This window comes from Heterocephalus glaber, unplaced genomic scaffold (assembly GCF_053883595.1).
Source record: "Heterocephalus glaber isolate CG9 unplaced genomic scaffold, H.glaber_assembly_v1.0 deba00001745, whole genome shotgun sequence".
Classification (NCBI taxonomy): domain Eukaryota; kingdom Metazoa; phylum Chordata; class Mammalia; order Rodentia; family Bathyergidae; genus Heterocephalus; species Heterocephalus glaber.
Window position 1 is genome coordinate 3,292,538 of NW_028258451.1, and position 15,489 is coordinate 3,308,026.

General features: G+C 43.3%; 1 protein-coding gene and 2 pseudogenes across 1 annotated transcript; 1 reads left to right on the top strand and 2 right to left on the bottom strand.

The window, feature by feature from the left end:
- Positions 1–3,365: 3,365 nt before the first annotated feature.
- LOC101698724 (transmembrane emp24 domain-containing protein 2 pseudogene) lies at positions 3,366–3,941 on the top strand (annotated as a pseudogene).
- Positions 3,942–9,706: 5,765 nt separating this feature from the next.
- Positions 9,707–10,419, bottom strand: LOC101712480 (uncharacterized; the record flags this gene model as incomplete). Its single annotated transcript, XM_087200916.1, has 1 exon — positions 9,707–10,419. A coding segment is annotated over exon 1 (612 nt), but the record flags the coding sequence as incomplete, so codon positions are not given.
- Positions 10,420–14,914: 4,495 nt separating this feature from the next.
- LOC147821315 (large ribosomal subunit protein eL21 pseudogene) lies at positions 14,915–15,488 on the bottom strand (annotated as a pseudogene).
- Between the last annotated feature and the right edge of the window lies 1 nt (position 15,489).

Consider the following 15,489-nt stretch of genomic DNA (forward strand, 5'->3'; position numbering starts at 1 on the left):
ACCGTAGACAAGTCAAGGGCTCAGACCCACTTGAGACACCAGTCACAGGCTACTCACACTTCTGCTAGGCCAGCTACAAATCCTAATCTCGGGCTTGATAATCACAGAGCACAGAAATGCACGTATGTTTGTCTATTAATGATACAGCATGTAAGTCAGGAGCAGCCAGAGGCAGGAGCTACATAGGGTAAAAGACACAGACAAGACTTCCCTGCCTCGCTGGACACACCACCCTCCCACAGGCCCCTTGAACCTCACGGGCAGAGAGTTCTCACCCTCTCAGTGGTGACCAGCCAGCCCCATCCTGGCACTTAGCCACCTCATTTGCTTAACTCAGGTATAATTATGAAAGAGCTTCTTTATGAACAAAAGACACTCCTATCGGGAAATGCCGACACTTTCAGCTCTGTGCCAGCAAAGGAAAAAGACCAAATATGTTTTATTACAGCCCAGATGTCAAGCTGCTGCACCACTGCATTGAAAAGACTAGCCTACCTTTTGTTTCCTCATCAAAAGCCCTGCTAGGAGCATCTCTGTGGTTCTAGTCCTGTGTTCTCTATTTGTTCCATTACCACGCTCTCTTGATAACCATAGCTATAAGTGTTAATTTTGGGTAGAGTCATTTCTCCTGCTTTTTTCCTTTTACAAAATTATTTTAGCTATTCTGTCTTTTGTATAGTTTCTATACAAACCAGAATAAATTTACATATGTGTACAAAAACTGGCTGAAAATTTGATAAGAATTATGCACATTTTTGTATCTCTTTCTTGCCTAAGTGCACCAACTGGAGCTTGTAGCATAATTTCTAAAAGCAGTGAGGAGAGTGGGCAGTCTTGCCTCTTGTATACTCACAGGTGGAAATCAGGCTTTCACCATTTATTACATTAATTACAGATTATTTGCACATAACCCTTTTCAGATTAAGGAAGTTCCTTTTTAGTGCTAATTTGTTGATACTGAACTTTGTCGAATGCTCTGTCTGAATTTATTAATAAGATTACATAATTTTGTTCTTTAGTCTATTAGTACAGTGGATTGTATTAGTTTTGAAAATCAAAGCCAGTTTTGTATTCTCAGGGGAAAAAAAAACCCTTTGTTAGGTTGCATTGATGTTGTTTGCAAGATTTTATTTGCTGATATTTAGATTTTTGTGTCTACATTCCTAAGGCCTGTCAGTTTGCAGGTTGTTTTGTTTGTACCTTTGAGTTTAGTAACCAGGTAATGCTAGCATCATAAAATGAACCTGGAGGGGAGGGCTCTACCTCATATGTGGAATTAGCACCCTCATAAAGAGGCTCCAGAGAATCTGCTGGCCCCTTCCACAAAGTGAAGACAGTGCAAGAAGGCACTTTTAAGGAACAGGCCCATGCCAGACAGCCCGCTGGTGACTTTGCCTTGAACTTTTCAGCCCCCTGAACTGCAAGCAATACATTCCTATTGTTTATAGTTTTTATAGTAGCTTAAACAGGTTGTGATTGCACCCTTATCCTTTGAATATCTGTGGCCTCTGTAGTAACAGCTACTTTTCATTCCTGATGTTGGTAACCTGTCCTGCTGACAAGGAGCTTTATTGTTTTTCTTTCTTTTCTTTTTTTTTTTTTTTGGTACCGGGGATCGAACTCGGGTCCTTGCTCTTGCGCAGCAGGTGGCGAAACCACTGAGCTAAATCCCCGACCCAGCTTTATCATTTTCGCTGGTCTTTTCAGAGAAACAACTTAAAGTTTCATTAATTCTTTCTTCTAGTTTTCTCATGTTTGTTGTATGACATACTATATAAGTATTCAGAAATACAGAAGTAAATGCCAGAAAAGGAAATGCCTGCCTCTGGTGAGCAGTGGAGCTGCCAGTTTCCCTACCCTCTTTTGTCATCATTCGATTTTTTTGTACCAGTTATGTATTACGATTTGACAAAAAGTTTAAGCATATTAATAGTTCGAGGTAAGGTGCAAAAATTACTTTATTTGAAAACGAACACAAACTCCCAAACCTGATACGTATGCATATGTTTGTAGAAAAATGACAGCAACAATTCCATGTTTACATGACGCATAGCAGCATGACGCACTGCATCCTTATGAGGCAGTTTCATCCACACTGGTCACTAGAGAAAAGTGAAGCCAAGCCCCTACAGCTCTAAGATGGCGAGAGAGGCTGAGCTCAGGTAGCCAGCCAGATGCCCTGCCCCCAGCATTGAGGTTGCACCTCTAACTTGTGCTCCACCTTCCTGCAGCAGCCACCTCAGGGCACAGTGGCAAAGGACCCTTGAAAGGCCCCCAGGGAGCAGGGTCACACCGTCCAGAAAAAGAGTAAAATGTACACTGGCATGTGGATTTGGACAGAGACAGAATTCCAGCCCATCAGGAAAAAAATTAATTGTTCAATAAATGGTCTTAGAACAAAACTATCTCTAAGTTCAATCCCCAGTACTGAGGGGGAAAATATTTGATCCTAATGCCTTATAACATATCAAAGTAAACTCCAAAGGGACCTAAGATTTTAATGTATAAAATAAAACCATAATATAGACTTAGAGGAAATACGGAAACTTTAAGTCTTTGTATGGGTTTTAGTTTTGTTTTCATCCAGGAGCTATTTTAATCTAAATACTATTTTGTTTCTTTTTTTTTTTTTTTGAGACAGGATATCACTTTGTAGTTCAAGCTGGTCTTGATCTGACTATGCAGCACAGGCTGGCCTCAAACTCATAGCAGTCCTCCTGCCTCAGCCTCCTGAGTGCTGGGATTACAGATGTGCACCACCATGCCTGGCACTTTTTATTAAGTACTGGGGTTTGAACCCAGAGGTGCTCTACCACAGAGCTACATTCCCATCTCTTTTTATTTTAAGACAAGTTCTTCCTAAATCATTAAGTTCCCCAGGCTGGCTTTGAACTTGCAATCGTCCTGACTCAGCCTCCCTTGTTGCTGGGATTACAGTCATGTAGCAGCACACCCACCTAGCATCTGAAATTTCTGAGAGATTCCTTTAAGCAAAAGTACCAAAGAGTTGGCTAAGTCAAGCTGGTGGAGAATCTGGCTTGCGGCTCTCGCCCCGTGTCCAGCAGCAAAGGGGAGGGGAGGTTCGGAAGGCTGCAGCTGCAGTCTGAGGACACAGCTCCCCGTCTCCGTGCTGGCAGAACTGTCAGAGCACTATCAGCGACATTTCCAGCCAAGACAGTGGCTGTGGCCTTGCGCACATCTTGTATAGACCTAAATAAGAGAAAATCCAGAAGCCACAATAAAAGAAAGTGTTAAGTTTAGATACATTAAAAACAAACTTTTAGCGGTGGCAGCAGCTGAGGAGGTAGAGGTGACGACAACTCCAGAGACCACAGTCCAGATCCCCGCTCTGGCCCCGGCCCACCATGCTGACCCTTGCTGAGCTGCTGGTGCTCCTAGCTGCTGTCCTGCCCACAGAACAGCTGCTGCTTTAGCATCAACGCACGTGCCAAGGAGTGCTTCTTCAGCGGGTCACCTCGCGCACCAGGATGGACCTAGCCTTCGAGGATGCCGAGGCCGGCTTCCTGGACATTGACGTGGACCTGATAAGAAACCAAAGCACAAGGAGACCACGAGTCCAGTAAGAAGTACACGTTTGAGGCTCAGAACATACAAGCATTATAACAGGATGTCTACCGTGACTCCAAAGACAGTGATGTTCACCACTGACAGAGGGGAGGCCCCAGAAGGACAAGACATGGAAACAGAAGCTCACTAGAGCAATAGAAGAGTCGATCGATGAGCTGGCAGTGGCAATGACAGCTGCAAAACACAAGCAGAAGTCTGAGGAGCTCTGAGAGAGGACGCACAGAGGCGCCAAGAACAACACAAACAGCAGAATGGCCCCTTGGTCCTTCTCGGAAGCTCTTGTTCTCATTGCCATTAAATTAGGACAGATCTACTTCCTGAAGAGATTTTTTGAAGTCTGGAGGGTTGTTTAAAAGGCCTTCTCCTCATGATCCCAAACTCATAATTCACTTGTTTACCAAACACCTTGGTCATAATAGTGTCCTTAGTTTCTACATTTTTTTGGACCTGTACATTCACAGGTTATTTTTTTGCATGATTAATAGATACTAGGGGGGAAACCTTTTTAGGAAAGTTATAGTGAAAATCTGACATTTGATCAGAATAAAATTTCTTATTTGAATGCTTCAGAATTCAAACATGGTAAACAGAATACAGGAATATAGTTTTTTTAATATGCCCTTGGTATAGCAATTTGTAACCCTAACATGCAGGTTCCTTCCCCCATTTTCTATTGGCTGAGAACTGTGGGAGGTACAATCTTCCCAAACAATGCCTATGAGTCCCCCCTGCCAATTTGAGTTTAGATTTCTTCACAGTGTATGAAGGCCTGGTTCAATCCCCAGTAACACACAAATACACACACACACCGTAGAAAACCCAGCCAGAGTCAAGGCCTGTTCAGTTGACCAGGAGCAAGACCCTCCTCAGCCCAGCCTAGTGACACAGGAGAGTCCACTCCTGCCCCTGGGGTGCCTCACCGCCTAAGTGGAGCCTGGCCTCTGGGGACTGTGTGGCACCTGCTCTCCACCCCTGCGCATCTTAGCCTCTCCTTTCCCCTGTGAGCCACAAGACTGTCTTTGTCCCCTCATCTGCGCCAACCTTCTTGCCTGTGGCACAAAGTGCACAGAAAAGAGGCAGTCCAAGCCTCCAAGACCAGTCCAGCAGCACGGCCAACCCTCTCGGGTCCCGGGACCAATTCCCCACCCTAAGAGAAGAGCCTCAGGGCCCCCAGCCTTCCCACCTCAGTCAAGAAAGGGAGGACACTGAGCTCCCTGGGTGCAAGTCTCTGTCAGCAGCTTTCCTGCCAACAAAATCTACCACCAGAGCCCTCACTAGGACTTGGTGGATGGAAGACAGCAATGTGCCAAAGGCCAGTGGGCATGCAGGCCCCTGGCACTGGCTGAGGATGTGATGAGATGAGCACAGCCTTGGGAACATGAGGGCATGCCGTGCTTCACAAACTCGGGTTGCCCGTGACACACTGGTTCCTGGCCATGGGGGCCAAAAGGCACACAAGGCCAGATGTCTCCCTCCTCTCGTTGCCCACAGAGGCAGCCCTCTCAGAGGCCAGCTGCTGAGGCAGTACCTCAGGAAGGCCTGGGTGAGTGGGAGGAGCTGTGGCCTGGAAAGAGTCCTTGTGGGCCTCGGTCCAGGACCCTGGAGCCCACACAGAACCGGGCCCTTTCCGACTGCTGTGGCATGGACATGTAGCTCCTTCCCATCACTCCAAGACAATGGCACCAACCCACCAGAACCTTGCCTTGGAAGCTGCGATGAAAGAGCAGTGATGTCAGTGGAAGGCATGGACGAGCAGCCAGTCCACACTGAACATGGTCATGTCTCGGGCACAGCGCACACCTCACCTTGATCCTACTGACAGGACTCAGCCACATTTTGTATGTGAGGAACTGAGGCACAGACAGTCTCAGAAATCCACCTGAGAAAACAATGTGGGCAAAGTAGACCCAAATCTGAATGCAGTCAGAAGATGAACTCCTGTCCTTAATGCTAGTACTTCCATGAACCTTGTCCATGTTTATGCAACCTTACACATTTCTTCTCTTTTACTGGGATTGGAGTTCCTGCAAAAGCCTCCTAAGAAGATGGGGATTTATCATTTCAGTGAGTATCCATTAGCTATCAGGCACATTGTTTTATAAACAAAAGTCAAAAATGCACACACAAATAGGTGTGCAAATTCATGACACTGATCACAAAGGAATGTCAACAGAAGCTCATGGGCCACACAGTGTTCCCCATGTAAGCAGCATAAGTCCCTACGAACACTTCTGTGCTCTCTGCTTCCCTCCACATTGTGAACGTTTTCAGTCCTATAATAAAATAGCAACAATGCTGGTTGATGTAGACCACAAGAAGAAACCGGGTAATACAGGACAAGCAGTAATGTGGGATGGACCACACCGCAGGGGGCACAGACTCACCGTCTCTGCTCAGACAGACCTGTCGGTGAGTCCCCAAATGGACCAATCTCACCAGTTCCTCCTCCTGGTGCTGCTGTGTCATCAAATCCAAGGCATCACTGATGACACACCTTTCGTGTGCTACTGAGAGCAGAAAGCTGCCAGGTTAAGTCATGGTGCTATTGGTTAACCTGATTTCAGAAATGGTCAAATGTGAAAAGATATATTTTAGAGTAAGTGAAATATGGTTAAGTCTTCAGGGTTGTGTGTCAAAAATAACTGCCAGATGCACACGCTCCTCGATGTACAATGCGATTATGTCCCAATAAACCCATCATTAAGTTTGAAATGGCATAAATTAAAAATGCATGTAATGTCCCTAACCTGCTAAAAACATTATAGCTTATCAAACTCAGCATGCTCAAAACATTTAGCAGAGCTTGCAGGTGGGCAGAATCACCTAACACAAAGCCAATTTTACAATGAAGTGTTGTCTACCTCATGTAAGGTATTAAATACTACAGCAATGGTAAAAAATAGAATGACCATATGAGTACACATTCACACCACAGCATATTTGAAGCATGACCAAGTCAAAGGATTGTTGGTTGGGGACTGTCTACAAACTTCTTTTCTAGAAATCTGTTGAAAACCTGAATGTGGAGTTGTACTCAGACAAAGGTCCCAGGCAGAGTTCTCTCCTGAATTCATTCTCTAGTGCCCTGGAGTTGTGCTACCAGTGCACTGGCCAGTGACACGTGTAGTTTCTTACAATCTGAAAGATAGACAGTGTCTTAGTTACTTCTCTCTCATTGCTGAGACAAAATACCCAACACACAAAGTTAAAGGGGGACAGCTTTATTTAGCTAACAAGTTTGTAGAGGTTTCAGTTCATAATCAACTGGCTCTAAGTCAGGGTAGATGGCAGGGAGAAGGCAGCAAAGCAAGCATGAGATGAGCACAGCTCTTTCTGCCCCTTCTAGCCTATCCAGGCTACTTAGGGCGGGCAGCGCTCACACCCTTAATGCTAGTGTCCTTGAGCCTAGCACTGCACCATGAATCAGTCACACACTCTACACCCAGCCACCTCTGAAAAAGTCCCACCTATGACTGCCTGAGGCTTTGGAGGCACGTCTAGACACAGCCATAACAGGTACCAAGTGCTATTCCCTTACACACTACTGTTTAGGGGATAAGGACAAAATAAACTGTTACTGATAATAACCTTTCCTGTTTGTTTTCATCATTTTAACATGGCCATTTGCATTGTACCTCCATCAGAGGGGTACTCTGGACATTCAGCTGTCCAGTTGCCTCATGGAGCACAGCGTGTTCTGTCTGTAGAATGAGTTTTCTTCCCACAGTAAGATGAACATTGTCTTAGGTTTTTCTATATTATCACTCCCTGTAAATATTGACTAATTCCAAACTCCATTCTTTTCATGCTAGGATTTCAGCAAGACATTACTGAAACTTCAAACTTACTATAGTAACTGAATCTCCCAATACAAAAAAGCAAAAGTTTCAGTTTAAATGCTTTGCACATTCATCCTATTCTTTTATTTATTTGTTTTTGTTAATGATCAACTGGGGATCTAGCACATGCTGGGCAAACTCTCTATCACTGAACTACATCTCCAGCCCCAGATTTTGATTTTTTTTTTGAAGCTGTGAACACAAACTCTGAGTTTTATTTAATTGCAAGGGACGCAGCCTGTGTACATTTTTTCTCTTCCAACTTCTTTAACTACTAAAATTGCCCTTATGGAGACTATAAACATTGTAACACGTATTTAATTAGTAATCTATTAAAATTACCTAGGAAGCAATACATTTCTACTGAGCCTTTTGAAATGATGCTTTGAAAGTTTATTTACAATAATTGAAAGCAGGTGGTTCTGTAAAACACACAGGTAATTACAGGCTTCTTAAATTCACAACATAATGTATTTCAACATTTAAGTAGAAGCCCATTTCCTTCCAAAGTAACTTTCTACTACTTTCTCATAAAAATATAAAAAAGACAACATCTGTACCTTTAAGAGCCTATGTTTAACCCAAATCAAGGTTATTCTACAAACATACTTCTTTCCAAAAAGTTTGAAAGGCAACACAGAATAATGTGATGTTAAACCAGTCTCACAGCAAGAATATTTTACTTTTGAGAAACACTGTGCAGAGTTTCCTTTTTAACATTTCATGTCAGATTTCAACTGCATACATACTATATAAACACTGCAGATTAACCCTACCTGTTCATTTATGCAGTAGACTTGTCATATACGACCAGTTACCAAACTGTCATACTATAATTGTAAAAATGGCAAAAGGTAATCTTTATGAAAGCTTCAAAAATCTTTTTTTTTGAGACAAAGTCTCGCTTTGTGTTTAGGCTGGCCCTGAATTCACTATGTAGCCCAGGCTGGCCTCGAACTCCTGGCGATCCTCCTGCCTCTGCCTCCCGAGTACTGGGATTACAGGCATGTGCCACCACGCCCAGCTAAAAATCTTTTTAATAAAGGCAACCAACAATGTCCTAACTTTGTGTAAAAAGTACCTTTCTTCCTCCTTTTTCTCCCCTTGAATGGTACCTTTTACAGCATGTTAAGACACAAAGATATTTAGAGTGCTTTTACTAAATTAGCCTTTTACATGGCTGCTTTCTTTTCTGATATGCTGAATTTTTAAAAAGTTACCAAGACTAGACTCCTTAGCTTCAGATTTTTTTTGTCCCTATTTAGGTTCCTCTAGAATGATTTTCCTCAGAAAAGGATAACTCTAAGAACTTAAGGAACCAGAAGGAAATGAATGATGAAACATAACAACTTGCAAATTATAACATTCAAAAGTTATAAATATATTAATACATTCCTTGAACTCTTATTCGGGACAAATAGAATAACTTTCTGAACATCAACATAAAAATAGAGTACAGTTCTTAACAGTAGGAAAATTCCCAAGCTTGCAGTAACAATGTACTAAATCTCACATAATAACACAGCCAGATGTTCTGATGATTTATCTTGAAAACCTGTCCAACACATACCATTAACATATAATAAAGCAAGGCATTCATTTAACAGGGAGAAAATATAGTGCTCATTACAAAAACAGATTTGCTTTTTTTTTTTTATGTTTCTGATTCTTTTTTTTTTTTTTTTTTTTTGGTATCAGAGATCGAACTCGGGTCCTTGCATTTTCGAGGCAGGTGGCAAAACCACTGAGCTAAATCCCCGGCCCCTGGATTTTCTTTTTTTTTGAGATAGGGACTCATTTGTCAGATTGGCCTCAAACTTACTACATAGCATAGCCCAGGCTGTCCTCGAACTCATGGCAATCCCCCTGCCTCAGCCTCCCGAGTGCTGGGATTACAGGCATGCACCACCATGCCTGGCGATTTGCTAGATTTTAGTTTTAAATTCTAGAGATACATTTTAAAAATTAAAAAAAAACCAAGATTCACCTCCAAATAAAAGTCTTTCTATATATAACTTATTATTATCTTTATACTCTCACAATGTGAAACACTTAGAAACTTCTGAACTCTGGAAATTTTGAACAGTTAATCTGTTTGGCTTTAACACTGTCTGAATTCTCTTCCAAGAATCACGTTGGTGTTTTTGGGTCCCTGGTCCAGTACGGATGAGAAATTCTATGTCGTCTTCTTCCTCCTCCTCCTCCACCTCCTCCTCCTCCTCCTCCTCCTCCTCCTCCTCCCCCTCCCCCTCCCCCTCCCCCTCCCCTCCCCTCTCCCTCTCCTTCTCCTCCTTCTCCTTCTTCTTCTTCAGTGGCTCACCCTCAGAGCTGCTCTCCCTGCTGCTGCTGCGAGAGCTGGAGCCCGAGGCTGAGTCCGAGGAGGAGCAGGAGGAGGCGGCTGAGGAGGACCAGCAGGAGGAGCTCTCGTCGGAGCCCCCGTCCTCGGAGGAGGAGGTAGCTGTGTCCTCGCTCCCTGATGAAGAGTCACTGGCTGAACTGTCACTGCTATCGCTGCTGGAACTAGTTACACTCTTGGACCTTTTTTTCTTGGTCTTTCTTTCTCTATTAGTTTCTCCAATGCTTTGCTGTAATAACAACCTGTTTTCTTTTTCTTTTAAAGCTTTTTTTAGTTCTGCTGTTCTTGATGGCCTATGTAGGTATTTTCTTTTTCCAGTGCATTCATAAGTCCAGTGTCCAAATTCCAAGTATTTCTGACACCTTACATGTTGCTTATTGACTTCAGCTCTTCTACGGGCTATGAGGCAATCCATGGGAGTCACCATCTTAGCCCAGATTTTGATTTTTTTAAACAGATTTTCAATAAATATTTGTACATCCTGTAACATGAGAAAGAAACACAATGAAAAGGAAGTCTCTCCTGTCACCAACATTCAAAATATTGCACTGTGAAGTTACACCATCTCATGTTTAGCACAGATTAAACAATACCTGAAGGTTTTAAAAATACCTACTATACTTCTAAGGCTCCTTTCCAACAGTGGTAGAAGAATTCTAATTTCTTTCACAAACACAATGCCTCAAGAGTCTCTTCCAAGGGCTGAGAGATGAATTGCTTTTATTTTCAAGTCTGTCCTCCTCGATATAAAGTCTATGACACTGACAGCATAAAAAGAACCAGAGGGTCACTGTGCCCTTTTAACTGAATCACCCTGGGGTTCACTCCAGTGTGCCAACTCTGGCGTCCACTCCAGCAGAGGGGCTCCTTCCCCACACAGTACACACCTATGGGAGGTCTCGAGCACACGTCTTCTGAGCTTGGCCACACTAGAGCTGTCCCGGAGAGCTTTGCCACCAGATTCCATGCACAGGGCTTCCCTCCAGTATGAATCCTTTAGCACTGGATGATGCTAATGGTGGCCCTGGAAAACTCGAGTTGCAGCCACATGGCTTCTCACAAGTCCTGTACCTGATGAGGTACCTGATGAGCTGTGCACCCGTGTCACGCTTATAGGGTAGACTTTTTGATGCACAGTGAGAGGACCATGGTGGCTGAAAGAGTTCTGAACTCCATGAACTTAGGTGATGTCTCTCTAGTGTGAATGCTCCCTTTCCACACTTGATTCATACTCAGAGCTCTGTCCTGGGTGAACCTTGGATGGATAGCACAGTGTGTGACTCCAGGAAAGGCTGCCCCACGCTACATTTGAAGTTTTTCTCCAGCCTGAGTGCTATGATGCAGAACCAAGGAAGAGTGGGGCTGGAGGACCTCCCAACCAGATGTATCCAAGGCACTGCACCTGCATGGGTGCTCTCTGGTCAGTGCTGAAGGTGTTCCCATGTTCATTACACTTGGAGGGCTCCACTCTTGCCTGGATTCTGTGAGGCACAGTCAGGCTGTATTCCTCCACCATGAGTCCTCTGGTGCCCGGTGAAGATTCCCTTCTAAGGGATCATGCACATTAGCCACAGTCATGGTGCCTGTTTCCAGAGTTAGGGCTCCTCTGTTCTCCAGGGCACCCCCTCACCACACACCATCTCACACCCCTCTCCATCCTGTGGCTGCCTTTCTCTGACCGCTGCATCCTGTCCACTGGGTGTGCAGATCAGCTGCAGGAGATCCCACTTCTGGTGCGTCTTTCAGGCAAACGTCCCATGAGTTCCCATGAAGGAGGCTGGGTAGACCATCCTGGCTGACAGGTCTAGTCACACTCTGTCAAGCACACTCGTCTCCAGGGCCCCTCTGACAGTCACACGTGGAGCTGAAACCACAGCCTTTACCAGCCTCTGGGTCCCCTGAGGAAGCTGAGGGCCTCTCCTGCTGCCCTGGACTCTGGAGCGTTTCTGCCTGGCCCTCACACACCCAGACTTCTCCTATTGCAGCTGAGCAGGAATCATCCCAGTGAACCTTTCCAGTCCCACACTATTGGAGGATGACTCTTCCTGAGCAAAATTCTAAGCCAGAGTTCCCATTTCATCTTTTCTTCCCAGGCTGAGGTAGGGAGAGAAAATATTTGAACTTATAGAAAAAATGGCTAGAACTAATGGTGGGGTTTAAATATTACAGCTGGCCAAGCCAGTATCTACTACCTGACCCTTTTCATTGCTGTGACACAGCGATTTTACTCTTGCTGCACAGCTATGAGACATAGACACATAGTTCCCAGCAATGCTGTTCCTAACAGCTGGCTATCCAGCACTGGCCGAATGTCCACCAAAAAGGGAGTAGATGGGAAAATAATAGCTTATTGACATGACAATAGTATAGATCAACAAAAATGAGTGCCTATAAGGATATGAAAGACTATGATCTTTTCTTCCTATTTCACATTATCTATTTTACATTTTCATCCTTATTTATACTTTTAGTTTCTCACAGCAGAGAAACTACTCAGTATTTACACATGTGTGTCTTTATTTCACTATTTAGCTATAAATGTCTCTAGTTTCTCGTTCTTTATGGCTGAGTAGTACTCCACTTTATAAAAAAATGCATCTTCTTTATCCACTCTCCAGTGGATGGGCACTTGGGCTGATTCCAAGTTTTAGCTATTACAAAGGTCTCAAGGGGAAGGGGAGGGAGGAAGAGTAGGGGAAAGGAAAGAAGGGAAAGGAATAAATATGAGAAAAGGAAAAAATTGAAACAAAGTCTCTGTAAATAGGGAGGAGTGGAGGGGTTGAAGGGAGGGCAGGGGAATGGAAAATAGTAAGAACCAAGATGTATCATGTAAAGGTACAAATTCCAAATGATGAATGTCATCATATTGTATACCTAAAATGTACCAATAAACTTAATGAATAAAAAAGACACTATGATCATATCCCTCAAGCACAATGTGTGAATGAAAGCAGCACAAAGTGCACAGTATCTTTACTCTGGGAAAATTTTTAGTCGAACATCCATGCACACACACAATTTGTTTGTTTGCAGTACTGCAAATTGAACCCAGGGGCGCTCTACCATTTGTTACATTCCCAACCTTTTAAAATTTTTTTCTTTTTAGGACAGACTCAGGTTTTCAAGGTGAGACCTGAACTTTCGATCTGCCTGCCTCAGCCTCCCCTGTAGCCAGGACGCTGGGATTACAGGTGTGCACCACCACACTTGGCCACCTACACATATTTTCATCATATATATTACATTATCTGAAAAAATCATATGCATGTACACACATACCCCACCAAATAAATTTTTTAACCATACACAGACCTGCAGACAATATGAAGATGGATGAAGACATTTACAGAGAATAAAATCGCTTAGAAATTTTTAATCTTAACAAAAGATGAATATCCACCAAAGAGAGCTGGCCTTCCAGAAGGGGAACAGGTGGCAAAGTTTTAAGAGGGACCCGCCCTTACCCCGCACAGAGTGAGCAGACTCCTTGGCCAATGATATAAATATACTTCACAGGTTGTCCCCTTCATCAGACATTTGCCCAGGGTTTCCTTGTTCTACAGAGATGTGCTCTCCCCACCCCAAAGCAAGGTACATTCTCTCCTCCAAGCTGATGCTGCTGCTTCCTGGGATAAATTAACTGTAGCCATTCTGCTTTCTCGTCACCCAGTGGTTTCTGCTTTCTTCCCCGCTGTGCTAGAGACCAGAACAGAAATCTGGTATTCTACAGAGGGTAATCTCAGAGGCTCTCAGAAAGCTAGTGAGACTTCCAGGTACTTCTCCTTACAGGGACTTCATGGACTGGGACTCAGGCTGACAGTGCCTGGAGAACCATCCTCCTGGGCTGTGTGATGGAGTCAGGGTCTCCAGAGTCGCTTTAGTCCCAAAGTAGGGGCAAGTAATGCCCTAAGCACTTCTCTCTACCTGTCTGTGTATCTTCCTATGACCCTTAATTACTTCCAAAAAAACCTGGAAAACAACACAAAACAGTGTAATGATGCAACAGCCATAGAAAGACTTGGCTCTAAAATAATAGTGATTATTTTATTATTAGGGACAATTGGAAAAATCTGAAAAGAGATGGAATTCCAGATGATAGTAAGAAAGTCCTGCTCATTTTCTTTTCTGCTCTCTCTCTTTTGTTTTTTCCACTTGTGAGACAGGGTCCCACTATGTAGTTCAGACTATGTAGTTCAATTCCTAGTACCACCTAAAAAAAGTACCTTCTGTCTGCATAGGACTTAATTTTACAAGCCAACATTTTCCCCAGGTACATTAGAACACTTAAACCATTTTCTAAACACTTTTGAGAAAATTTTTATTGAGTTCTTTTTCACCAAGTTAACAAATTCTGATCCTTGATGTAGTACATCACAGGAGGCTTTTATATTTCTCCTGCTTACTTCCTATTTTGACAAGTTTCTGAAATATTATAGAAGAAAAGTTGAAAAGAGAGTAATGGACACCCATCACCCACCTAGGTTTAGCAGTTAATACATGCAATATCTAACACAATTATGTATATGTAAGTGTTATGTTTGTGTGCATAGTGTATATATACATATTTGTATTACTGTATATATGTATATGTGCTGTGTATTGTGTGTATAAATATATATGTCTATTTATGTGTGCTGATATGTATTTTTATTTTTATGTGTATGGGTATATGTCTTGTGTTTATGTATATGTACTTATGTGTATGTATGTATGTACATATATTTCTTTACGTTCGTAACCATTTAAAAGTAAATATGACACTTCACTCCTAAATATTTTAGGACACACATTCTAAGGATAGGGACCTTCTTAAAAATGAGCAGGGTTGAGTGAAGTGTCACAGGCCTGTAATCCCAGCACTCAGGAGGCTGAGGCAGGAGGATCATCATGAGTTCAAGGTCAGCCTAGATTTCTGAGTTCAAGACCAGACTGAACAACATAGTGAGAACCTGTCTCAAAAAACAAAACAAGACAAAACAAAAGAACCAGGGAAGGACCACACTGTTCAACTACTCAGATTCTTCTGGTCAACTCCATAATTTCCTGACCCTCTGGCTGCTCCCAGAAACTGGCAACTGCCCCAAGTGTAGGCTATTTAATCTTTTTTTTTTTACAACACAGGATAACTTTTTATTTTGAAGTAGGGCTTAGGGCATTCAGCCACTAATTAGGTGCTGCGTGGCAGAGCGACATCCTCAGTTTATGCCATGAATCCTTAAGGAATCAGTTCCAACAGCTCAGGCTCCTTCCCACTGGTTCTCACAAAGTGTGCTTCTCTGGGTGGGGCAGGCTGGTGCTCAGTTGAACCCAGGTACCTTTCTCTTTGGCTTCCTTCTTTTTCTGATCATTTTCCTTGACCCGTTTCAGGAAGATATCTCGGCTCTTTGAGTGTTTAATATGCTCATTACGAACATTAATCCTCTTGGCAAGTATCTTGCCCTTAACCTGCTTGTTTACAACAATGCCAGCAGCATGCTGGGTAACACTGTAGACTCTTTCAGTTTTGCCATGGTAACATTTGTGTGGCATTCCTTTTTGAACAGCACCCATTCCCTTGATGTCTACAATATCACCCTTTTTGTAGATCCACATGTATGTGGCCAAAGGAACAACCCCATGTTTTCTAAAAGGCCTAGAGAACATATACCGGGTTCCCCTCCTCTTTCCCCTTGTGTTCGTCATTTTGGCAAATTACTGGAAGATAGC